Below are 25,403 nucleotides of genomic sequence, written 5' to 3' on the forward strand. Positions count from 1 at the left end.
TGACACTTGCATGTGTTACTTCATAATTATTAATTTTGGTAGTAATTCCAAGTTAAACGAGTTTCATTCTACAAGAGCATGAATGGCAGAAACTTCCCAGCACATTTAATATTTTAATAAAAAGTAAAACATTATCAGCAGTGTTTGATTAAAGAGTTGGCAACATTTGACAGATCAGATGAATAATCGTCATTGATTAAAAAGCCAGCTTTCCAAAGTGGCAGAAATTTCCCAAAACCTTTATTTTCAATAAAAGTAATACATTGTCAGTAGTGATAGATTCAATAGTTTGCAGCATTTTTTAGAAGATAGAAATTGTCATTTATTATAAGTCCGCTTTCCAAAGATCATTGTAAACACGAGTGGGATATGATGCACTGTTAAAAAAAACCGATTTTACAGAAAAAAAGACGATTTTGCAGAAAGCAATAACAGAATCATTCTGTAAATTCATAAAACAGGAATTTTTCTGCAATTCAACAGAGCAGGTCTGTTTAAAAAGGGGAAAAAAGGTGTTTTATTAAAGGAAATTTGTAAGGTTCCATACACCAAATACCAATAATTTACATGATATAATGTAAGATTCTGGTAAGATTACAGGTGTTCTCGAGACTCTGCTGCAGGAACTTCTTTTAGTTTAAGGATAGATTTTCTAACAGTGTGATCGGCCCACTTTCACCCCGTTTCTTATTACAATGTGTGTATAAAGCAATTACACAGTTTATATGAAAAGTGAATCTATACTTTTTTCTCTTTGTTATACAGTTGGATTCGGTCACAGAAAAGATGCCAAACTAGGGATAGCTGTTGGCATGGCTCATCTCGATCTGCAGATATTACTAGTATTGATGTCAACGATAATATTTAGAGTCAATATTGATATTATGATTTTTGTGATATTACAATCATACTCAGAAATGTATCTCATAACCTAGCATATTTTACATAATACAATCAAGCGTTGCATTTAGGCTCCCCATTTCTATATGTGAAATACCTAATTAATACCTTTTTGTACCAGCTATATACATATAGGTGGTTTGGATGAAAAAACCCGGCTGTTTTCGACTCGCAGTACGGCCGCCGTAGAGAAAATATGACTGAGGTATTAATCTTGAAACGCTGTGTTTAATGATAACATGTCTTATAGTATACATATATTTGGTTTGTTTAAGCGGCGCCAGTATATTCATTCAAATTCATTTCAAATATTCTCAGCGTTATATTACAATCATACTCAGAAATGTATCTCATAACCTACCATATTTCGCATAATATAAACGAGCGTTGCATTTAGGCTCCCCATTTCTATTACATATTATGTGAAATACCAAATTAATACCTCAGTCATCAACATTTCTGTACCAGCTATATACATATAGGTGGTTTGAATGAAGAAAAAAAACGGCTGTTTTTTTACTCGCCATACGGCCGCCGTACAGCAAATGTGACTGAGGTATTAATCTTGAAACGCTGTGTTTAATGATAACATGTCTTATAGTATACATATATTTGGTTTGTTTAAGCGGCGCCAGTATATTCATTCAAATTTATTTCAAATATTCTCAGCGTTATATTACAATCATACTCAGAAATTTATCTCATAACCTACCATATTTCACATAATATAAACGAGCGTTGCATTTAGGCTCCCCATTTCTATTACATATTATGTGAAATACCAAATTAATACCTCAGTCATTAACATTTCTGTACCAGCTATATACATATAGGTGGTTTGAATGAAGAAAAAAAAACCGGTTGTTTTTTTACTCGCCATACGGCCGCCGTACAGCAAATGTGACTGAGGTATTAATCTTGAAACGATGTGTTTAATGATAACATGTCTTATCGTATACATATATTTGGTTTGTTTAAGCGGCGCCATTGTATTCATTCAAATTTATTTCAAATATTCTCAGCGTTGTATCCCCCCCAAAAAAAAAAAAAAAAAAAAATGTTGATTAATCTAGACGTTTTCGTCTATCATGTCAATATTGCTAAATTAAGTGTATTACTTTTGGTTTTCAATTGAACGAACTTGATTTCTCCAAAATGTGATGAAATTTATGTTTAGGATATTGATTATCATTAATGTGTGTTCTATGATGAAAAATTAATTCTCTACTTGGTATACTCGCCGACGCATGTGCCTCATGCTTCAATTTTATCCACAATGTATCCATAAAAGTCAAAACTCCACTGAAGTTCGGATCGAATATCTAACAGCTATATTAACTGAACGAAGGAGTCTTTGATAATACTATACCGCGCGGATCGCGACGCAAAATTTTAACTTCGAGCTGGCTCTTTTTAACTCCTGGATGAAAAGTTATTGCACAAATCCCATGAAAATTAAACTTGTGTTATCTTGTCGGCGATGAATAACAAACGAAAATTTTACTATGGCACCCAAGAACGAATAAAATAATCCACATGTATATGTGTCCACATATGCTATTCCAGAGTATCATCCAAGATAGAAGTAACGTTAGAACTCCGAATATGAAAATCCAAAAGTGTTTCAAGTGTGTAAACCACGAGGTTAGTTATTTACATGTATCTCCTATGTCTTGCAATCAAGAAGTTTACTCCTCGAGATCACAAGAAGAAGTGGGGCAAATTAAGCCAAACCTTGAAATAAAATGATTGAAATAAAAATGATTGATAAAATGATTGGTTGAACCAAAGTTTATTGTCCATCAACAAAAGCTGTCATTCGTCGGTAGTTTGTACAGAAAATAATTGGTTCAGTGTTCAGAAAATCAATTCGGCGTGCAAGCTTTGGAATGCGCGTACGCGTAAAAAGTACAGAAAGTACCACAAAACGGAAAATATTTCTACGCTTACAGATATATTCGAAAACATGCGCTTTACAAAGGTGAATGGACTTTTAAAAATAGTTTTATGCGATGTGGAGTTGCTACACTTTTATGTAAAACTACATTATTCACTTAAATGATCTTGTTATGTGTTTCATCTGCAGCATTCGGTTATTACTATAGAGTATTGTATTCGTAAAGTAAGGTTAAATGTAAGTTTTACTAAAGATCTTTGTAGATTCATGTCTAAATTCATTTTAACTCTCTCTCTCTCTCTCTCAATGCGTAGTATGAGTAAACTTTGTAGTGCGTTTAAAAAGAAATTTAAAAAAATCCGTAGCCAAAGTCTTAGGGGTTATGAATTACTTAATATTCAATAATTATATGTGAATTATGGTATAATCAGAGAGTTTCATAAAAATGAAATATATTCATTATTTTACTAGTATATATATAGGCCATATTTCAAAGAGCTTTTATATTGTTTATCTTGTATAAGTCATGTTATACGTCTTAATAACCAAGGAATATGTTATTATTTGATATTAACGCTATTCGATGGAAATTGCAACTGGTTCCTTCAAATTTCGGTTGAGTTAGATTATTGTTTTTTGTGTGTTCATTTATGTTCTAATAACCTGGAGAAAGTAACTGACTCGATGCATCTTTTATAATCTGCAAACTGACACGGGCAAACTGAGTAAAAAAAAAAAAGATTTGCTCCACATAGGCCAATCTTTACCACAAGTTCCTTTTTATCTAAAATGTCATAGGCCTAATGGTTTCGCGCCACTATTATCAATCTTACTCCGAACAATTTGCTCATCAAAATCCTGAATAATAGTGACAAGACCTGCCAACCAATACGTTTTAGCCGTATTTAGTACGTTTTTGCAACCAAAATACGGCAGTACGTTTTTTCTTTTAAAAATACGTTTTTGTAAAAAAAATAAATAAAAAAAAAAAACCTACACAAATATGGTTATGAGATCAATGTAATTTCAGGTAACTTTTTTTAAAATCATTTTGTAAAAACCAGGGTGAGATATACACAAGTTTCAATGGGTTTTTTTTTTTCATCTTCAAGAGCAGTGCGCATTTTAGCTTGCATCCAGCTTGAGTGCCGTGATGGGCGAGTGCGCCAAGCATTTTATTATGAAATACACTTTTTTGGGGAAAAATACAAAATATTTATCTCACACGGTAAAAATACTTATTTTTTTGTCAAAATACTGATTTTGGGTGGATAAGAATACTGAAAATGCAAAATACAACTTGGCAGCTCTGCAAGACGTATATTTCTGATGAGCCCCTTTTCAGACCTATATAGAAGAACTTGTTTCCCATTTTTACAAAGTACCCTGTATTATGGAGTGCCCCAGCACCCCCTTCCCCTTTCTGGACGTGAGGATAAAAAAAAACTTTTTTTATAATATAGCCCCATCGAATATCAATTAACGTCACCTTTGTGGTGAGCGAATTAAACGCCATGTTGTTTTACGCATTCATTGGCGACATTCATTTTGCAACCTAAAACTATGCGCAGCTCAAAAAAAATAAAACATGAATACAAATTTTAACTAACTGTTCCATGCACATGAGCTACCTGTTTATATTTCCGAATGTGATTTTTACTTTTCCGAGCTCCCCTCCAACCCCCAAACGCGTATGTAACGAGTATGTTTAGTATTTACTAATTTACAGTTGATAATTTCTGCGATAATCACTTAAAGCATATATACTGTTACCTGTATAGATTTGTCACTTTTTTTTGTTACTTTCATTTATGACTGGCTTGTGTTTGTTGCGTATTTCAATATAATAGGGATTTATGGATCGTTTTATACTCAGAAATATTGTTATGTTTATTCAGAAACAATAATTGGGTGATGTGTATTCAGAGATACTACTTATGTCTTCAAAAAACGCTTACTTATTGATTAAGACAAGTATTCAGATTCATGATTTTAGTTTTTAATTGTAAACACCTGTTTACCCAGCCTCTGTCATATATTTTGAGGGGATTATGAATTACTTTACAAAATAATTAGTATCATTAATAAGAGTTGAAACTAAACCATATAACGTTTAGGGTTTAAAGTAAATCTGATTCGTTGTTTCTAAGTGGGATGTTGCTGATATTGTACTTCCGCTGCTTTTCTGCATGATTTTTAACGTTTATAGGCCAAAATATTGACAAGTGTTACAATAAAACCACGTCAGCACCTGGTTAATGTTTGAAATAGTTTTAACCTTTTTATTGATATAATTTAGTGTTTGAACGTCCTCCCAAAGTTGTAAAACCATCTACTTCTCTTGATGTAAAACCATGGTTTGTCAATTTATAACCACTGTAATCTTGGTCAACTTATGGCATTTTTTTTTTTTTTTTTTTATATAATTTTTTGCATAATATGGAATTAAATAAAATGTGTATTCTAGCGATTTGAATTGTTTTGCAGGTAAAAATGGTGTAGAATAATAAAATATTGATTATATCCAGCTACTGGCAAATAATATTTTTCAGTGCTTCATTTATTTTATCTTGAATAGTTACCGATGGGCCTATTCGGTATCGGTTTCGGCAATCGGAATGGAAAATCAGCATTGTATTTGGAATAAATGAAAAGGATACGCATCCTATACTAATACAAAAATCGAGCTGATTTTTCTTTCTCTAGTGCTTTGTTTAAGATGAACAACGCGAACAAGATGTGCATCTCACACGCAAAAAAAAAAACACAATAATAAATACTCGCATTGATATTAACTTGAAAACTTCCATGTTTTCCATTTAAGCAGAGAATTATCTGTCTCAATAGGTAATACGAGCGCGAAGTGCATTTTTTTTAAATAGGAGTTTGACTGTTTTCCGATCTCCTCCAGTAATTATTTCATTCACTTCTCTTGCTTCCTTTTTTTCTAAACTATGTATTTACTCATATACTTTGTTTTATCGACACGGGGTAAACCCGTCAGAGAACTAAGCACTTGTGGATCCTGCAAAAACAGACATGAAATACATCAATAAGAGTTAATTACAAACAATAACTGAACAAACACAAAAAATATTCGTCAAGATAACCGACATGCAGGGTACACAGACAGAGAAGACATCTATTTGGTTTTGTTTATCTATTTATTCTTGGGCCGCATATATACATGTAAGAAGGGAGGTACTCCCCCCCCCTCCCCCCCCAAAAAAAAAAAAAATCCCGTAGGAAATAATGCCCTTTTTCAGAATGAAATGTGCCTTTTTTTTAATGAAATAACCGTTGTGTAGTAATACATTTCAAGTATTTTATTTTTTTATTTTTTTTTTTTTTTGGGGGGGGGGGGCTCGCGTTCGCATCAATTATTTATTTAGATACTTATTTTGTTTATTGTTACAAATATTAATGTCCAGTTTTCATGTCGGAATAACAAAATTTTTCATCTCGCGCTCCGGGTTCGCATTATTCGATTGGTCTGAAATGGGCAATTCCGAAAAATATAATCAACCTTTTTATACGTCCGACCACCGTTTTTCTCGATTCTTACTTCACTTCATAAACTGACCCAAGTCATGGTCATTTGACAACACTACAGACTGTCAAAAGAACAAGAATTCAAAGGAAGACAATTTCATGAAGGTCCCTCATATAGGGGGTCGGACGTATCTTATGGATATCATAATTCATATGTAATAGAAAACATCCTGAAGTCTTTTTTGATGAACAGTATATTTTGATATACTGATTGAAAATGATATATTTCTATTTGTATCTAATGTATTTTTCTTCATTTTTTTTAATCAGCTCGCACTTCGCTTTATCCTTCAGCCAGATAAAATTATTGTTGATGATAAAAAAAAAAGAGTATAGAATGTTAAATTTTCAGTTCTAATACATAAAATATTCACAAGTTTAAGCTCGCTTTTCGCGCTCACAATATGAATTTAGCCTTAACTTAGGAATAAAACTATAACATGTACTTAAAACACGTGTCTTTAGTTATTATCCCCTCATATTGAAGCATCAACAGAATTCAGCTTTTAGCCGCCAATCGAAAAAAATCGACCCCCCCCCCCATTGACAAGATCTAGATCCGCCCCTGCATTGTCTATGTTCTTTTTAATAATGGTCATTTTATCAACAAACAAAATCAATGGTCATTAATTTCATCAACAAACAAAATCCTTACAAGGGGAAGGATGCCCCTTTATGATCGGTCTTAGAACTGACTATAAAGCAAGTTTTGCTGCAAGTGTTCAAATCCGCTCGCTCGCGTAATAGATAGAACCGAAATATGAATTTCATCAGTAGCGTATACGCAGGATTTTTGGAGGGGGGGGGGGGGGGTTCAAGCTGAATGAAAAATTGACAAGCAAAAACAGAAAAAAAATGTCGGTCATTTCGTACAAACCAAAAAAAAAATGACAAGCACAAAAAAAAGGTCTTCACACATCAAAAATTAGAGATCGTTTCGTACACCAAAAAATTTAGCGAGCAAAAAAAGGGACTTCAAGCAAAAAAACTGGGGGGGGGGGTCGGAACCCATGTAATCCCCCCTCCCCCTGCGTACGCCACTGAATGTCATGAGGGGTTTTGCACAAGTTAATTACCACGAAACACTTAAGAAAACCTAATCTGATGGTGAAAATATATTTTGCACCCTAATGCCTATTTTTACATATCAGTGCCCCTTTTTCGACTCCATCCCCGATGAAAGTACACGTTCCACCACCCCTGGGGCCCCTGGCACAAACTTTATGAAGAGAGAATTAATCCTCTATAGAAGCTGTAGAGACGAGAATGTGAGCAAAGGAGTGAGGAGTTCCCCGGTGTGCATAAGATAAGAACTAAGATAAATGGCAAAAAGGCCTCAGTTAGTCAATTAATGAATAGTTAATTCAGATATCACTAACGACGTTATAATAATCATATCGATTATCATGCTTAATGATAACCTGAATAATTATTATAATAGGGCCTAATAATAATAACAATAACTCAGACGAATTCATTCACTGATGGAGATCTTGTCTCTATTTGTGGATGTCCGTACATTGCTAGCAACTTGATATTTTGAGGATATAGATTGGTGACTGCATTGGCCTAAAAAAGATAATAAAATGAAATAACAAATATCATATTTGAAGAGCTCACTTGCAAAAGGGGTTAGGTCAATTTTTCATCAAATTTGACTTTTATGTCTCAATGTATAGATTTTTAGTAGCTCAATAAGATGATACCAAAGAAAAGTTGAAATTCCTATTAAAAAGTGAACTACAATGACAAAGAAAAATCACTTTTTTTTTCAAAAGGGGTTAGGTCCATTTCAGTTTAGTTGCAAAAAGGGTTAGGTCCACACAGATTTTTTTTTTGGAAAAGAATATCATAAAAAAATATGAAGACAGGTAGATTTCTTTTATACCAAATTTTATGTTCTCATGGTAGGGTATCATGAAAATTCAGTTTCGCATAAGAATATTGCAATATGGGAGAATTTAAAAAATGGTTTTCTTGGAGTGGACCTAACCCCTTTTGCAATTAACAAAACTCTTCTAAGGAACTCATTTGTCAAAAGGGGTTAGGTCAATTTTTCATATTTTTGTTTTGTTTTCTGTCTCTAAACCTCTAAATTTTTAGTCACTAAGATGATACCAAAGAAAATATTAAATTCAAATGAAAACGTGAATGAAAGTGGCGAAGAAAAATAATTTTTTAATCAAAAGAGATTGGATTAATTTCAGTTTACTTGCAAAAGGGGTTAGGCCAAAAATGATATATTTTTTTTAATATATAGAAAAAAAAAATCTTTTAAACCCAATTTTATGTTCACATGATAGGGTAGTACATCATAACAATTTAGTTTCTCATAAGAATATTGCAATGAGTGAAAATAAAAAAACATGTTTTTTCTTGGAATGGTCCAAAGTGGACCTAACCCCTTTTGCAACTAAACTCTTCATTAAAAAAAGTTTACGGCCATGCACCTATCAGTCGAAACAGTATTAATTTGTGTATAATTTTGATGTTTGTATATTTATTCCAAACCAAAAAGTACACCAATGCACACTATATGCAGATCCCCCCCCCCTTCCGAACACTCCCATTATTTGTTATTATTATTATTATTATCATTTTTGTTATTGATTTTTATTATTATTCTGCTTTGGTTTGTTGCGATACACCATAGATACTAATAACGCAAACTAGTAATATATTTGGAGCTCGTTGTACCTACGTGGCAATAGTAGGACGTGCAATTCACTTTCTCTGAAAAAATCAGGAAAATATCAGGAAAATTCTGTAAATTATACCAATACCGCGTTGTTAGTCTAAATTGTGCATTTGGAACATCGCTATATGGTCAAGTGACAGGGTAAGCGAACATTTGTGGGCTTTTTAAGCACTTCACACTTACTTTATGTCGCAGGTCGCACCTATATACGCACCGTACTAACATTCAAATTTCCCGCCCTTTTACCAAAGGCCAATCATGGCGACTGGGCCGGCGGCATCCGAGCCGGACCACACAATAACGAGTACGGATGAAGATAATATTTGGATGATACAAAGACCACGTCGAAAAAAAAGCACTTCGTACCAACCAGAAAAAAGAAAAAGAGAAAAGAGTGACGAGATTACAATTGAAAATATTAATCAAAATGCATCGTCAGACTCTGACTCGAATACATCATATCGTACTCCAGGTTTTACTTCGACCAAAAGATTGTCTGATTTCAAGCTATTTATAGCACCTATAGATAGACAGAAGAAATTGAATTTAAGGAATATTGATCCCTTAAAAGTTAAAAGAGCGATCAGAGACGTGAGTTCACAACCAGTAGAGTTTATCAAACCAATTAGCACTGGGTTGCTGGTAAAGTGTATCAACCTAAAGCAAATGAAATCCATCGCACAGATGCAAAACATTGGTAATATACCAGTAAAGGTCACGGAAAGTAGGTCGGGAATTAAAGGAGTGATATATGGTGTCCCAACTGAAACATCAGAAGAGGATATTCTTGAAGAATTGAGGGACCAGAAAGTGACAGCAGTAAAAAGAATAGTAAAGAAATATCAGAGAAACAAAAATGACAAAGAAAGAGAAGATGTTGATATCAATCAGCCTACTTTTATTCCCTTGAGGAGTGTGATTCTTACTTTTAGTCGGGCAGATCTCCCTCAGAATGTCAATCTAGGCTACCAGATGTTTATAGTAAAACCATATATCCCTCCTGTATTCAGATGTTTTAAGTGTCAAAGGTATGGTCACACTGCTGATATATGTAGATCTCAGATTAGATGTGTTAGATGTGGAGATCACCATAATTTTGATCAATGCCCAAAGAAATTGACACCAATATGTGCCAATTGTGGAGGTGAACACTCCGCTGCATTTAAAGGATGCCAGCAGGCAAAAAAAGCAAAAGAAGTACAAGAAATAAAGATAATAAGAAAGCTAACATATGCTGAAGCATCCCAGGTCTGGAAAACACAAAGTGAAAAAAGGGTCACACAGACAGTCACTGAAGATGCTAAAGAATGTTCCCAATCAGTACCTAAGTTAAGAGAAAAAACCAACTCAACAGATGACCAGAGTAAAGTTACAAATACACAGGTAGAAACAGTTTCAAGTGAACTACCTATGGAGACTAACCTCCCTGTCGACACCCAACAAAGGGATACGCCACTGTCTGCAGTTAAAGACCAGGCTACCAGGTCAGCCGGTACATCGGCAAAGAACACCACACCTAATTTCATAAGTCTAGCTAGTGATGAGCAAATTGTTGTTTTTATATGTCAATTGATTATGTCATTAACTGAAGGGAGAGAAGAAGAAGAAATAAATGCTTTAATTTTAACCGCTGCAAGAAGATTGCGGCAACAAAAAAAGGAAATCATAACTCAACAACGCAGGAACTAACGCTTTCCTTGCCCTACTTTCCATTCTTCAATGGAATTCTCAGGGCTTATTAGGGCACGGACAAGAGCTACTTAATCATCTAAAAATAAATAAAGAATATGATTTAATTTGTGTTCAAGAAACGTGGTTTTATGATAATAGTTCACTTTGTATTCCAAATTATACATGCCTCCCAAGAAATAGGGAAGGTCAACGAAGAGGGGGTTGTGCAATATATATTCATGATAGGATTAAGTACGAAGATCCAATCAATGATTCAAGTCTAGAATTACAACATGTGAACATATATGTCACCAATAAAAAAATATCTATCATCAACTTTTATAATCCATGCAAAAAATTAAACGAATCAATTCTAAACACATTGTTGAAGAATGTTAATGAAACAGATAACCTAATAATCTTAGGTGATTTCAACGCTCATAGTACCCTCTGGGGCAGTGACAAAACCGACAGAAATGGACAAGCCATTGAGCAATTTATATATGAGAATAACTTAATAGTATTGAATGATAAAACAGGAACTAGACTTGATCCTTGTACTGGAAAGCTTTCGTGCTTAGATCTATGTATGTCCTCCCCATCACTGGCCGGTAAGGCGATATGGAAGGTTATGGAAGATTCCTTTGGGAGCGATCATTTTCCAATTATTATACAAATAACACTTGGAAAGAAAGGTAAAAATCATGAAAATCTAAGTAATCAGGCCAAAGATAACATGCCTCATGAACATATTTCTTTCAAGAATGTTAACTGGCCCATATTTGCATACAAATGTGAAAATATCATAAAAAATGAAATAATTAAATCTGAAGATGGTATTAAGAACATTTTTTATTCATTTATGGAACGCTTGAAGGAATGTATTCATGAAGCAGTCCCGAAAAAAAGAAAGACGGGGAAAAATCCTGTCCCATGGTGGAACAAGGAATGTACTGAAAAGATTAAAGAAAGAAATAGAATAAGAAACCACCTATCAAGAAAAATCACACTTGATAGAATTAACGAATACAAAAAAAAGAAGGCAGAAGCCCAACGAGTTCTCCGGAAAGCGGAAAGAGAATATTGGCAAGCTTTTTGCAGAAGACTAGACAGATTCATGCCAGAGACAAAGATATGGTCATGTATAAAACGTTTAAATGGTGTACCTGTCAAAAAATCACAAAATATGCCTATTTTGATTGAGAAAGGTAAAGCCATTACGTCCTTAACAGAGAGAGTAGAGATTTTTGGAACTTATTTCCAATCCTTAGGACAAAAAAATAAAGATTCCAATAAAACATTAACCAAGGAAGTACAAAATTCTTTCTACCAAAATGAACATGTTATTAATGAACCTTTCTCGATGAATGAATTTGAGAAAGCAGTTATATCTAGTAAATTTGCTGCTCCAGGAAAAGATAATATTCCATACATTGTATACGAAAATATGCCAAAAAGCACAAAAGAAATTATGTTGACCATTATTAATAGAATATGGGAATCCGGGGATATCCCGAGTTCTCTAAAACACTCAATTTTAGTACCAATCTTGAAATCTGGTAAGGACTCAAAAAATGTTATCTCCTATAGACCAATATCACTTACATCTTGTTTTGCCAAAGTTATAGAGCGTATGATAAAAGACAGATTGCAATGGTACATGGATAAAAATAACTTATTGCCTAATTTCATCAGTGGTTTTAGAAAAGGTCGTAGTACTACTGACAATATTGTTTTATTAGAAAATGACATTAAAAAATCTATCAATTGCAGTGAGCACACTCTTGCAGTATTTTTGGATGTCGAAAAGGCTTATGACAGTCTTTGGATTGATGGATTACTGTACAAACTCACTCAATGTGGTATAGGAGGAAAAATGTTACATTTTTTAGAAAATTATCTAACAGAACGTACCTTTCAGGTAAGAGTTACAAATACTGAATCCAGAACATTTCAAATCCATAACGGACTCCCCCAGGGGAGTGTTCTGAGTCCCCTTCTATATAATGTCATGATGAGAGATATTCCAATTGATCCTGAAGTGACATTATCCATATATGCTGATGATTGTGCAGTATGGTTTTCTGGAAAAAATGTAGAGAATATTAGATTAAGGATACAAACTTATCTAGATGTATTATGTACCTGGTTTAAAGACTGGGGCTTCAATTTTTCTATTGAGAAGACTGTTCCGGTATTTTTTACTAAGCTTTCAAACGTTACCCCTCCAACAATCAAGTTTGAAGGGAGTATACTCACTTATAAAAATAATCACCGTTTCCTTGGAATGATATTTGATAGTAAATTGTCTTGGCATCCCCATATAGAGAACGTAGTTTCAAGAAGTAAAAGGAAATTAAATATATTGCGAAGTTTAACAGGAACTAAATGGGGAAGTTCATCTAAGTCCTTACTTATGGTTTACAGGGCAATTATTAGATCAATTTTTGATTATGGTTGTCAAGCTTATGATAGTGCTCCAGTAACTACAAAAAAATTGTTAGACTCGGTGCAATATCAGGCACTCAGAATATGTGCTGGTGGGCTGCCATTAACATCGTTAGTTTCACTGCAGGTGGAAATGGGAGAACCCCCTTTAGATTTAAGAAGGCAAATGTTATCAAGCAAGTATAGACAAAATATAGAAAGACATAATAATCACCCATTAATAACACGAATCAAACCATGCTGGCAGTTCGATTATCTTAAAGGTAAGAATGTTAGTAAACCGTTTGGTTACAGGCTCCAATCCAAGATAGGAAAAGAAATTAGTATCGAAAATATTATTTCTCCATCCTTTCCACCTTGGTTATTTTGTCCACCAGTTGTATCTACTGAATTGAGTTCACAAATCAAGAAATCGGATCATCCAATACAATTACAACAATTGAGTTTGGAATTGATACATACAAAATGGTCACACCAACTCCATATATACACTGATGGATCCAAAGCCCCTGAAAAGGGGATTAGCTCAGCTGCTTTTTATGTACCTTATTTTTCCTGTTACCAAGGCAAAAGACTATCGAATTTCACGTCCTCCTATAGGGCTGAATTAATTGCGATTGTTCTCGCACTGGAATGGATAGAATATTTAGATATATATACAGGTGTTGTTATTTTCAGTGATTCATTAAGTGCACTTTTATCTTTACAGAATCGGAAAGACGATCCTATCATTACAGAAATTCTAACTATTAGTACAAGACTCAAATATAAAGGTATAGAGGTATACCTGGAGTGGATCCCTGGTCACTGTGGAATAAAAGGAAATGAAATAGCAGACTCCTGCGCAAAAAAAGCTTTATCAAACAAAATAGAAATTCATAATCAAATAACATTATCAGAAATTATGCAACTTATTTCAAAAAGTTGTAAGATAATTTGGCAAGAAAGATGGAATAAAACTAACTCAGCACTGAAAGAATTGCAACCATCAGTGCTATCCACATATAAATGTAATCTAGGAAGACAGGAAACTGTACTCCATCGTCTCCGTTTTGGAGTCGCTGGTCTTAACCAAGATCTACTAAGATTAGGGATCCATCCAACAGGGTTTTGTGATAGATGTCCTGAGGTAGAAACTGTCAGACATTATCTTTTACATTGTCCAAAATATATAATTGAAAGATCAATGCTCCTTGTAGAATTGAATGAATCACAGCCAGGACAAATAATGGAGTATTTAAAAAAAGATGACCCAGGGATACAGAAAGCATTTTTACGTTTCGTTTCAAGAACGAAACGTTTTAGTAAGGAGTGATGTACTATTTTAATATTGTATTGTCTATAAGAGATATGAATGGATATGCTTGTACAAGTCTAATGTGAAAAGAAGAAAAAATATATATATATACATAATAATGTATGATATAATATATACAATATGATATATTCTGCACATATAACTAACAAAGCCCACAAGTGTTTTCGCCTTGTTGTTGTTGTTGTTTAAAAAAAAGAAACAAATTATTTTAATGTTTAACCCATCTGTAAGCACAGGTACACTAGCGCCCCCTCGTCTATGCATGGGTGACCTAGGCATTTATGTCCGAAAAATCGGCACAATGTACCGTGCTGACCGGTATGATTGCATCTTTGAAAGGGCAGGGCAAGCGCAACTAGTTGGAACTGAGCTGAAGATAGCGGTTTGTTTTTGGTGAAGTTTGGTTTATATGCCATTTTGACAAGAGTTACTGCAAACTTTTGTACATATCATAATTATCCTCTTTCATATCAGAAGGATACAAAAAAAATATTTTATATATGTATACATCATATTGGTAATAATATTATTATGTGAGAAGTGAGATTTTTTATTAATAATGTCAATGGCGACAATAGTCAAATATGACTAATCGCCACTCAAACCAACATAAGAAGAAGAAGAAGATATATCTCTATGTATACACCCAAACACGTATCAACTTTCATTTAGTCTAATTTTACAGACTTTTTTTCTATTAGCAGTGAAACGTTTGATTTTGAAACTATTGATTTTATCAAGGAAATAAGAAAATTGCTTCAGATGAAATTTAACTTCGATAAGCATGACATCACAGTTCCTATTTCAATTGCAATTGACAATTTTATTCATCATCTTGTATTGTTGTTTGATTCGAGTAATGTTATTAAAATTAAAGGTACTGTTGATGATACTACGCCAAATCAGCTGGGATGTTAGGCAAAATGGCAGTAAACACGAAAATTGTCAGTATCGAAGTAAAAGATGTTCGCTTCCCAACATCACTCGAGGGCCATGGATCAGATGCAATGGTAATATGAAATATTGAATTCTTGTTCTGAGGGAATGATTTGTCGAAACATATTGATTTCTAGTGGTATGAACATAACATTTTTATTAATAAGCCCGTGATTCGCAGGAACTGCGCGCAGCAGCAGCAGGTGAACTCATCGGGACACTCTTTGCTGATACCCCGAAAGTATGGCGCTGATTTTCAAACGGTTGCTGCTGGTTCATGAATTGCATTGACCTTCAACGTTTAGTGCCGTGATGGGGGCGTTGCCGTTTACCGTAGTCGCAGCACTATACACTAGTCACTACCATAGTCACACTCACAGACAGCACAGTTTCGTGACGAGACAGTAGACTCTAACGTTATTACAGTCCTCATTTGACGTGCCGGTAATATAAAATAAAAGATACGGTACACACACAAAAAAAAACAGTCATGAATTAAATAAATAGCTGAAATTCTGTGAAATCAGTTTACAGAATTTCAATCAAACTAAGAATAAGATTTAAATCCACTATTTAACTAAATAGTGGATTTAAATCTCAGAAATATCTGTAAACCGATTTCAGCTAGACCCTATGTAATTTATGTAATTCATGATTGTCTTTTTTGTGTGTGTCAAGGCTAAGGCTAGCTGATGCAGAGTCTGACTCTGAGCACCCATGGGTACATTACCGCCGGCGTGCACAGGATAACCGGGGTCGGGTCAACTCGGACCACGGGACATCTCGGACCGCGGGCCGAGTTGTCCCACCCATTACGAGATTTTTTTTTCACAAATCTGCGTCTATTTTTCCGTCATTTCGAAATTTCTTGTAAAGATTTTCTAGAGATAAGGTCTGATGGTAATGTTCTTCACTTTCTATTGCTTTTTTTTTCGCTGAAATTAAAAAAAAGTGTAATTTTAGGCGTTTTTCGACAGCTCGCGATTCCCATTGGCGCGCGTGTATTAACTGTGTCGGTGCTCGGCTCGGCCCCACTCAACAACTGACTTGATTTTGTGATCATTTCTCCTCAAGTTACCACTTTTATCGCAGAAGATGGACTTTCTTGTATTCCATTAACTCCATTTTCTCATCACAAGAATAAAATTTGGTGCATTTGCACGATTTTGTTAAAGTTTTTCACCTTTTCTCTCTGGTCGCAAGAAGCGAACAACCGATGAACGGTCCGCTGCTCTTCATCGCAATTCTACGTAGCTCGGCCGCCTAAACTGGCGGGGTGGGATTCAGCCCGAATCCCCAATGGAAGTGGGCGTGCACAGTCAAAGAGCTGAGCTTGACTGACTCGACTGAGTGAGAGAGAGTGAACTAGAGCTTGAAGCTTGGCAGTGTCGTATAGGCTCTGCCTTTTTTTTGTAAATATTTATATATATTTTTTTATTTTTTCTATTTTTATTTTCCCTGGTGTAGAGCTTTAAGATAATAATTTAATATACTTCAATTTCTTTGACTGAGTGTGACTGTGGTGTGGATGTTTGAGTCGCAAAAAAAATACTTTTACGTTGATGGGGGCTCGGGGCGATTTCACTCCTGCCCCCGAAATGTGAAAAATTATTCGCAGTGTAGATGTGTTGGCATGCCGGGCTGAGGGTAGCCATCAATAATAAATGTTTTATTTGGGGGCTTAATTTTTAACTTCAAATTTATTATTTTTAGGCCTATTTTTTTTTTTTTTTTTTTAATATTGAGTTTCCCTGGTGTAGAGAGCCGAGTTTTAAGTTGCAACAATCAATATGCTTCAATTTCTTTGACTTTGAGTGCGACTGTGGTGTGGATGTTTGAGTCGCTCAAAAAATACTTATACGTGGATGGGGGCTCGGAGCCTCTTCACTCCTGCCCCCGAAATGTGAAAATGTTCTAGGTGTATCTGTGTGGGCATGCCAATTTCATTTTTATTTTTTATATTGAGTTTCCCTGGTGTAGAGAGCCGAGTTTTGGAGATGGTGAGAGGGGCGAGGAGGTGAGAGATGGTGATGATGAGAGGGATGATAATTTTTGATGACTCTTAATGAGAGGGGGGGGGGTGATGAGAGGGATGAAGGTAATGAAAGAGATGGAGATGAGGATGATGAAACGGACGAGGATGTGAGGGATGGCGATGATGAGGGATGGGCCTTGATGATGAGAGGGACGAGGGGGTGAGGGATGGCAATGATAAGAGGGATGGGGATGATGACTCTTGATGAGAGGGATGGGGATGATGAGAGGGGTGCATGGAGAGGGACAAGGGTGTGAGGGATGGGGATGATTATGGGAGGAAATCCCAGGGGGGACGTGTCCCCCTACCAAAAATAGTAAAGGGACACAATATCAAATGTCCACCCTACTATTTTTCTTCTTGTATGATGGAGAACAAAATAATACATCATTCACAATCGAAATAATACATGTATTTAGGACTAAATTAATGACCTTATATTTTTGAAAACCCCCTTTTTTTTCTTGTCAATTATTTTTGGGTTATAAAATGACCCTACATTTTGGGCGATAACCTTTTTTTTTAATGCTTGTCAAATTTTCCAGCCCCGGGTCCCCCCTGGGGACAGATTTCCGCCCATGGGGATGATGATAGGGATGAGGATGATGGGGAGGGAAGGTGAAAAGCCGGCAGAGATGGATTTAAGAGGAAAATTCCGTCCGACGAATGCAGTCATGAAGATTCTGTCCCACATGATAACCCAAAAATATGGCTAGATTTTTGTTCTAAATCATGTTATGTGATGAAAATCACACTAGGCCCTACAAGTATTTTGGTTAAATTATCAATAAATTAAATTCTTCATTCAATAAAAATGACGAATTTATGATTTTGAATTTCATTTCTTTTATATAGCATGTGGTTTTTCTTTTTTATTAAATTTATTTTACTTTATTTTTCATCAGTGTGTCATGATTTTTGTCTCACCTGGATAGCAGAGTGAGACTATAGGCGCCGCTTTTCCGACGGCAGCGTCAACATCAAATCTTAACCGAATAAGTTTCTGAAATGACAGCATAACTTAGAAAGTATTTGGACATAGTTCATGAAACTTGGACATAAGATTAATCAAGTATCACTTAACATCCTGCAGCGAGTTTCAGGTCACATGACCAAGGTCAATGGTCATTCAATGTCAATGAACTTTGGCCATGTGGGGGTATTTGTTGAATAACTAATTTTGAATAACTATTTTGTAGTAGTTTTCAAAGTCAGCACTGCTCCCGGGCACTGCTGCTATATTGAATCGTGTAATGCAGGTGTCAGGTGAGACTGCCAGTGACGTTCCACTTGTTGTATCATTACAGGGCTCTCTACTTAACTCAGTTTTTTTTATTAAAGAGACCACTCTTTCTTGAGAAAACAGAAATAATAAATAAATCATTTAAAGGGATGCTCCGGGATGAAAATATTTAATGAAAATATTTAATGAAATAAGCACTTTGATATAGTAACATTCACATATCAAAGTGCTTATTTCATTAAAATCTGACATCAAATAGCGGGGTTATTGAATTTAACGTTTAAAAATTAATCAATCTAATTTCATATAATAAAAGTGAGGATGTGACATCATAAGCTTGCTTATTGAATATCCATGAAGACGCGCCAGACCTGTTTCACCAGAATAATGCAAATCATTCTTTAAAATGCAGCGATAATTTTGTTATTCCTTATCCGATTTTGATCAAATTTTTAATGTTTTCTTTGTTCAAATCATATCATTTTCAGCCTGGAGTATCCCATTATCACTGATATATAACTTATTAAATAATATTGCCACAATTTGTTCAAGTTGTTCAAATTATCTAGTAAATACAATAATTTTATTGTTACAGAAGCTTGTCTTAAGAGTCATTGAGAAGGTGATCATAGAGCTAATGCTTGTGTCAACAATTTATCAACTACGTGACCTGCAACTTGCATAATTTATGTAAATATATACAAAAAGTCAAAAAATTTCTAACTGGTACACCTTAAATGATTACATCCATAATCATGATACCAGGAACTAGAAAATGTAGATTGGAAAACAACACTAGGGCAACTTAGTGTTAGATACAAAGTTCAGTTTTCTAGAATGGGTGATATTCTATTAAAGAAAAACAAAAACAACATCACTCCAAAGGAACTGCAAATATTATTTGATAAAAACAAAACCCACTTCATAGTTTCTATTTGCAATATTGTATTGACCACCCTTCTCCTGTTTTTAATACCCAGACAAGCATGATTTGTTGTTACCCCCGGCCTGGGCCCTCCATGTACCTGTCATTTCTTTGTATTTTCCCTCTTTTTCTTTGTTTTTTCTATTGATCGATGTATCAGTGTTTAGTATTGTTGGCTTTTTTTATACCAGTAATAGAATATAAATTTAATTGAAGAGTGATGAACATAATGAGAAAGGGAGACAATGATTAGATAAGAATGGAGATAAAATATGATTTGAAAATATTACAATTCACAGAATATGACATATACATGTATATTTCTATTTATTCAAAGTTCACAATTCATTATTATTCAGGCTTACATTTTAAATTTAAACAAGTTAATTAAGATTAGTGAAGCATTTTGGAACAATACTAACTTAAATACGTTTAACTTTGAATAAACAATAATTGGTAAAAATACAAAACACAAAACTTCTTACTCCATTCTTTCCTCCTGTAAAAAATTACAAACTAAATGAAATGGACATTAGTTCCAGTGGCGAATCAGGGGGGGGGGGGTTGCACATTCGGCCTCTCCCCCTTGAGAGGTAATCAAAAGGCAACTGAGAACCTTTTTTTTTTCTTTGCTTGTCAAATTTTTCCTGGGGGAAACAAATTACTATGATTTGGCAGTGAAGACCTTTTGTCAAAAAATTCCTATACAAAATGCCCCCCTGGCCCTGTAGGGAAATGTTGGATCCGCCCCTGATTATATTTCAAATGGGAATAACACTGAGTTGCCCTAAAACTTGATTGAAAAAAATGTTCACAACTGTATAGGGCAAGGCTTCAGTCTCCAAGCTCACGACTGTGCAGGTACGTCCACTTCCATTGGCAATTCCGGCTGAATTCCACCCCGGCAGCCTGACATCCACCCTTAAGACCAAGAAATGAAATTAAAGAAAGTAAATCAGGGAAAAAACGAGGAATGGAAAGGGGCACAATAAATTACATCATTTTGTTTTAAATCCTGTAAAAAATAAAAAATAATACTTAATTTAATTTCAAATTAAGCCCCCAAATAAAACATTTTTTATTGATGGCTACCCTCATCCCGGCATGCCCACACAGCTACACCCCGAATATTTATTTTTTCACATTTCGGGGGCAGGAGTGAAATCGCCCTGAGCCCCCACCAACGTAAAAGTATTTTTTTTGCGACTCAAACATCCACACCACAGTCACACTCAAAGTCAAAGAAATTGAAGCATATTAATTATTGCAACTTAAAACTCAGCTCTCTACACCAGGGAAACTCAATATAAAAAAATAAAATAAAATGAAAAAAAAAATAGGCCTAAAAATAATCAATTTTAAGTTAAAAATTAAGCCCCCAAATAAACATTTAGTATTGATGGCTACCCTCAGCCCGGCATGCCCACACATCTACACTGCGAATATTTTTTCACATTTCGGGGGCAGGAGTGAAATCGCCCCGAGCCCCCACCCTCGTAAAAGTATTTTTTGTGCGACTCAAACATCCACACCACAGTCACACTCAGTCAAAGAAATTGAAGTATATTAAATTATTATCTTAAAGCTCTACACCAGGGAAAATAAAAATAGAAAAAAAAAATATATATATAAATATTTACCAAAAAAAGGCAGAGCCTATACGACACTGCCAAGCTTCAAGCTCTAGTTCACTCTCTCTCACTCAGTCAAGCTCAGCTCTTTGACTGTGCACGCCCACTTCCATTTGGGGATTCGGGCTGAATCCCACCCCGCCAGTTTAGGCGGCCGAGCTACGTAGAATTGCGATGAAGAGCAGCGGACCGTTCATCGGTTGTTCGCTTCTTGCGACCAGAGAGAAAAGGTGAAAAACTTTAACAAAATCGTGCAAATGCACCAAATTTTATTCTTGTGATGAGAAAATGGAGTTAATGGAATACAAGAAAGTCCATCTTCTGCGATAAAAGTGGTAACTTGAGGAGAAATGATCACAAAATCAAGTCAGTTGTTGAGCGGGGCCGAGCCGAGCACCGACACAGTTAATACACGCGCGCCTATGGGAATCGCGAGCTGACGAAAAACGCCTAAAATTACACTTTTTTTTAATTTCAGCGAAAAAAAAAGCAATAGAAAGTGAAGAACATTACCATCAGACCATATCTCTAGAAAATCTTTACAAGAAATTACGAAATGACGGAAAAATAGACGCAAATTTGTGAAAAAAAAATCTCGTAATGGGTGGGACAACTCGGCCCGCGGTCCGAGTTGTCCCGTGGTCCGAGTTGTCCCTGATTCGGATAACCACTGGCACGGCACTTGCAAAAGTTTATGGCTATTTTGTTAAAATTAGAAATAGATAGATATATTAAATTAGATAAGCTTTGGATATGAAACTTACCAAACGATATGAAGCCAATTTCATTTCCTCTCTCAGTCTCTGTCTTTCTGGTACTTTATATCGATGACTTTTCTTGATGTCGAAGAAGGCATGGCCATGGACCTAATTTGCTAGTTTTCTCTATATACGCGCAGAGAGGGCGCGCGATATTATTTAATAAACTTGCTTGTTTACGTTGTGTACGTCAGATCAGCTGTACTGCTGGTTGCGTTCTAGGCGCTCCACATTTTTTTTTTGCTGTTCAGCGTTATTTTATGATGTAGCGCCATCAGCGATTTTACCTGAGATGCAACCTGTTGATTTTTTGGTACAATTTCCTATTATATGCCGACGACTTGAATCTAGACTGTTCGATAGGAAAAATTCGCATTTCGATTGCTGTTTGCGTAATTTCCACCGCAGTATTAAGGATCGGACGGAGTATCTTGGCTGAGATTTTGAGGTATTAAAGCGTTTAAAATCACTTTTTATAAGGGTCATTCCATGCCAATTCACCCAATGAATGTGTAATTTTGCACCCGACCTTCTCGGAATTTGTTGTAAATTGGTACGCATAAAATTCACCATGGCCCACGCACAAAACCCAAAAAATAAGTCCAATTGGTCCGTCGGTTCTCACGCTGTGGCCCGCCCTTTTCTCCTTGTTTTGACAAAAATGGGCGTGACCTTCAACTTTCAATGGCCACTGCGCCGTAACGTGTTGACCAATTTTCATGAAAGGTTGTGACCTTTGACCTTTACTTTGACCTTGAGTTTGACCCCCGGACAAATAATTTTTTAACTTGATTTTCGTGTATGTTAATTATTAGTATGATATTGACAAAACATTTTAAAATCAATGATGATATTTTATTTCTTCACCTTTTAAAACTCTTCCAAAGATACCACGAAATTTCACTCCAGTCCCACATACTCATATTCATGTTAGTAAAGTGTTTACCAGTTACATGATATCTTCCAATCTTAAGTTACAGTATGCATGCACATGAAAATAAATTAAGTTCATCAGTTCACAAATGAAACATTAAACATTTATGCTCATGAATAGGTATCTGTTTAGGCATTTGATGTTCAGCAATATATATCATATTTATATATATTCTTGTTAGTAAAGTGTTTACTTTTATGGGAGCCTTAAATAGGCATATACTCAACAATTTGATGATAAAAGTAAACACTTTATTTATTTATTTATTTTCTCTTCAAGCACACTGATCCCGACTATTCCTGTGCCTACGTCATCATCAGAACAGATGCTGGAGATGGACTAGAGGGTCACGGTCCAACCTTTACTATTGGCAGGGGCACAGAGATTGGTGAGTTTCATCAGATACTTACCAAACTTTTAGCCAAGTGTTGCTAAACTCATAATGATAGGCAAAATTTGAAAGAGCACATACTAGCATTACTAATGAGCATACATGTGTGTATCTGACACCAAGATAAGTTTTGAGAGTTTTACTATGACCAACCAACTCAAACTCAACATAACGTTGCCATGGACAGTTAGAATAAATAGCATAAATTTGGTCGTTGAAAAGTAAATTTGAAAATTACCTTATCTGAAAGACTAATTCTTTGTATTTTCAAAGTTTGAGATACAATCCAGGAGTGGTTTTTACAACATCTTTTCTAGACTTCTTGAAAGTTTTCCGGAGGTTGCACAGTGATCTCATGCTTGAATGAACCCTGAACTTCAACCTTTGTTATCTGCCTATTTTTTTAAGCTCTCTTTTTAGTCATTCATTCCTGAATGACAGACTTATCTACTTATTTCTTATTCCTCTTCACTTTTTTTGGGGGGAGGGTATTTGATGAATAAAATTCTCTGTCACTTCCATTTTGTATTTTATTGAATGTGCATTCTGTATATTTAATGTTTTAGAGTGAACGAGGAAAAAGCATAGTCTACTTTGATAGATTTCAAGTTCTACAGTATTTATTCCTTTTTTATAAATTTCTTTTCTTTTGACCAGTTGTGGCAGGAGTTAAGGCTCTCATCCCGTATGTGGTTGGCTGCAAGCTGGCAGAAATCTATGGTGATTTTGCGACTTTCTGGCGGAAGTTAACAAGTGAATCCCAACTCAGATGGGTAATTATTACTCTTTCATTAAACCAGGTTGACTTTGGACGGATTGAAACATATTTGCATATATTCAGAATGATGGCGTGAGTTGTGTTTGACACATTTATTATTGGTTTATGCAGGAGAAATGAAGGCAACTGTCTGTTTTCCTTTAAGCAGGAATCCTCATTATAAGGATGCTATGCGTCTTTTTGCTGTAGCTTTCCTGCAGTGAGTCCCCATTGTTTTCTCGATGGTGACTGTGATGATTTATAATAAAAAATTCCTTGCAGGATTCCTGAGGGAAAGAAATGCCCTGGCCTATGACAAGGTGCCAAACGCAAATGATTCAAAGTTCTTATAACTTTTGTTCCTTGAGGTTAATACTGACCATCAGAGAGGGTGGCCTTTTAAATTCAATAATCTGGAGCGAAAGGATCAGGGGGGGGGCACTCAAATTATATTTTGATGGGGATGTGCCTCACAAAACCCTGAAATGGGGGTCTACTCTAAGGACGTTCCTTCCTTAAGCCGTGCATGCAGCTGGCTTTGCGCTGCTAGCACTGGACAATTTATGCAGGGCTAGGGAATGGAGATGTTTCATAACAGGGATCTTGTAAGCGGGGCAGCTTCTGAGCGGAACTTTTGTCATTCAGAGTATCTAGGGCACTGAAAATTAGGTATGAAAAAGAGGGTCTTCAAAGCGGCACGTCCTTGTACCACCAATGTATGCAAGTGTCCCCCCCACCACCCCCTCCCGGGAATGATAATTGTGTACTGTTTGTTTGTACAGGAAATAGTACAAGCACTGATATCACAGTTAAGTTCTTTTTTTTTCATATGGATATAAGGCATAAAAAGAATTTCATAGAGGCATGAAAAGCAACAATTTCACTTACCAGCCTTAATAATAATAATAATAATAGCGGTATATTTACCCAGGGTACCACTTCAGTTCCGAAAACTGTTCTCCCAGCGGGCCCTGCTATTATTACCCCGGCTTTAGCTGGGCTGCCTAGGCGCTCAAGCATTCAAGGAATTAATCCTGCCGGGTACCCATTCACCTCACCTGGGTCAAGTGCAGCACAGTGTAGATAAATTTCTTTCCTTATTCTTAGGTCACCAATACTTGATAGCCATGGCTAATCTTGTTCATTGATTTCTCTTTGAATATATGTGAGCTATAGATGTGAAAACCTTGTATCTTTCAGATAGGACCAGAGAAAGGAGTTATCCATCTGGCCACATGTGCAGTGATGAATGCTCTCTGGGATCTGTGGGCAAAAATGGCGGGAAAGGTACGTATGAGGGTAAATGACT

At 35.5% G+C, this 25,403-nt stretch overlaps 2 protein-coding genes and 1 long non-coding RNA gene across 4 annotated transcripts in view; 2 read left to right on the plus strand and 1 right to left on the minus strand.

The window, feature by feature from the left end:
* The window catches only part of LOC129280176 (plexin-B1-like), a 57,459-nt gene extending 55,521 nt beyond the window's left edge, over nt 1–1,938 (plus strand). Inside the window, exon 35 of the mRNA XM_064112068.1 lies at nt 766–1,938. Coding sequence (XP_063968138.1) covers nt 766–798 — 33 coding nt within the window. The 3' untranslated portion in view covers nt 799–1,938. The remainder of the gene's footprint in view (nt 1–765) is intronic.
* A 7,091-nt stretch (nt 1,939–9,029) lies between these two features.
* The window catches only part of LOC129280965 (mitochondrial enolase superfamily member 1-like), a 37,514-nt gene continuing 21,140 nt past the window's right edge, over nt 9,030–25,403 (plus strand). The window contains exons 1-5 of one of the 2 annotated variants that reach the window (XM_064111922.1): nt 9,030–9,059; nt 15,362–15,494; nt 23,226–23,334; nt 23,995–24,110; nt 25,295–25,381. In XM_064111922.1, coding sequence (XP_063967992.1) covers nt 15,396–15,494; nt 23,226–23,334; nt 23,995–24,110; nt 25,295–25,381 — 411 coding nt within the window. In that variant the 5' untranslated portion in view covers nt 9,030–9,059; nt 15,362–15,395. Of the gene's footprint in view, nt 9,060–14,797; nt 14,878–15,361; nt 15,495–23,225; nt 23,335–23,994; nt 24,111–25,294; nt 25,382–25,403 lie in introns of those variants that run through there. The other variant, XM_064111921.1, reaches the window with a different exon arrangement.
* Nucleotides 12,633–13,797, minus strand: LOC135157165 (uncharacterized). The gene is made up of 2 exons (XR_010296213.1): nt 13,712–13,797; nt 12,633–12,802 (listed from the first exon to the last, which is right to left on the minus strand). It is a non-coding gene; the product is annotated as an uncharacterized LOC135157165 (long non-coding RNA).

Source organism: Lytechinus pictus, chromosome 17 (assembly GCF_037042905.1).
Source record: "Lytechinus pictus isolate F3 Inbred chromosome 17, Lp3.0, whole genome shotgun sequence".
In the NCBI taxonomy this organism is placed as follows: domain Eukaryota; kingdom Metazoa; phylum Echinodermata; class Echinoidea; order Temnopleuroida; family Toxopneustidae; genus Lytechinus; species Lytechinus pictus.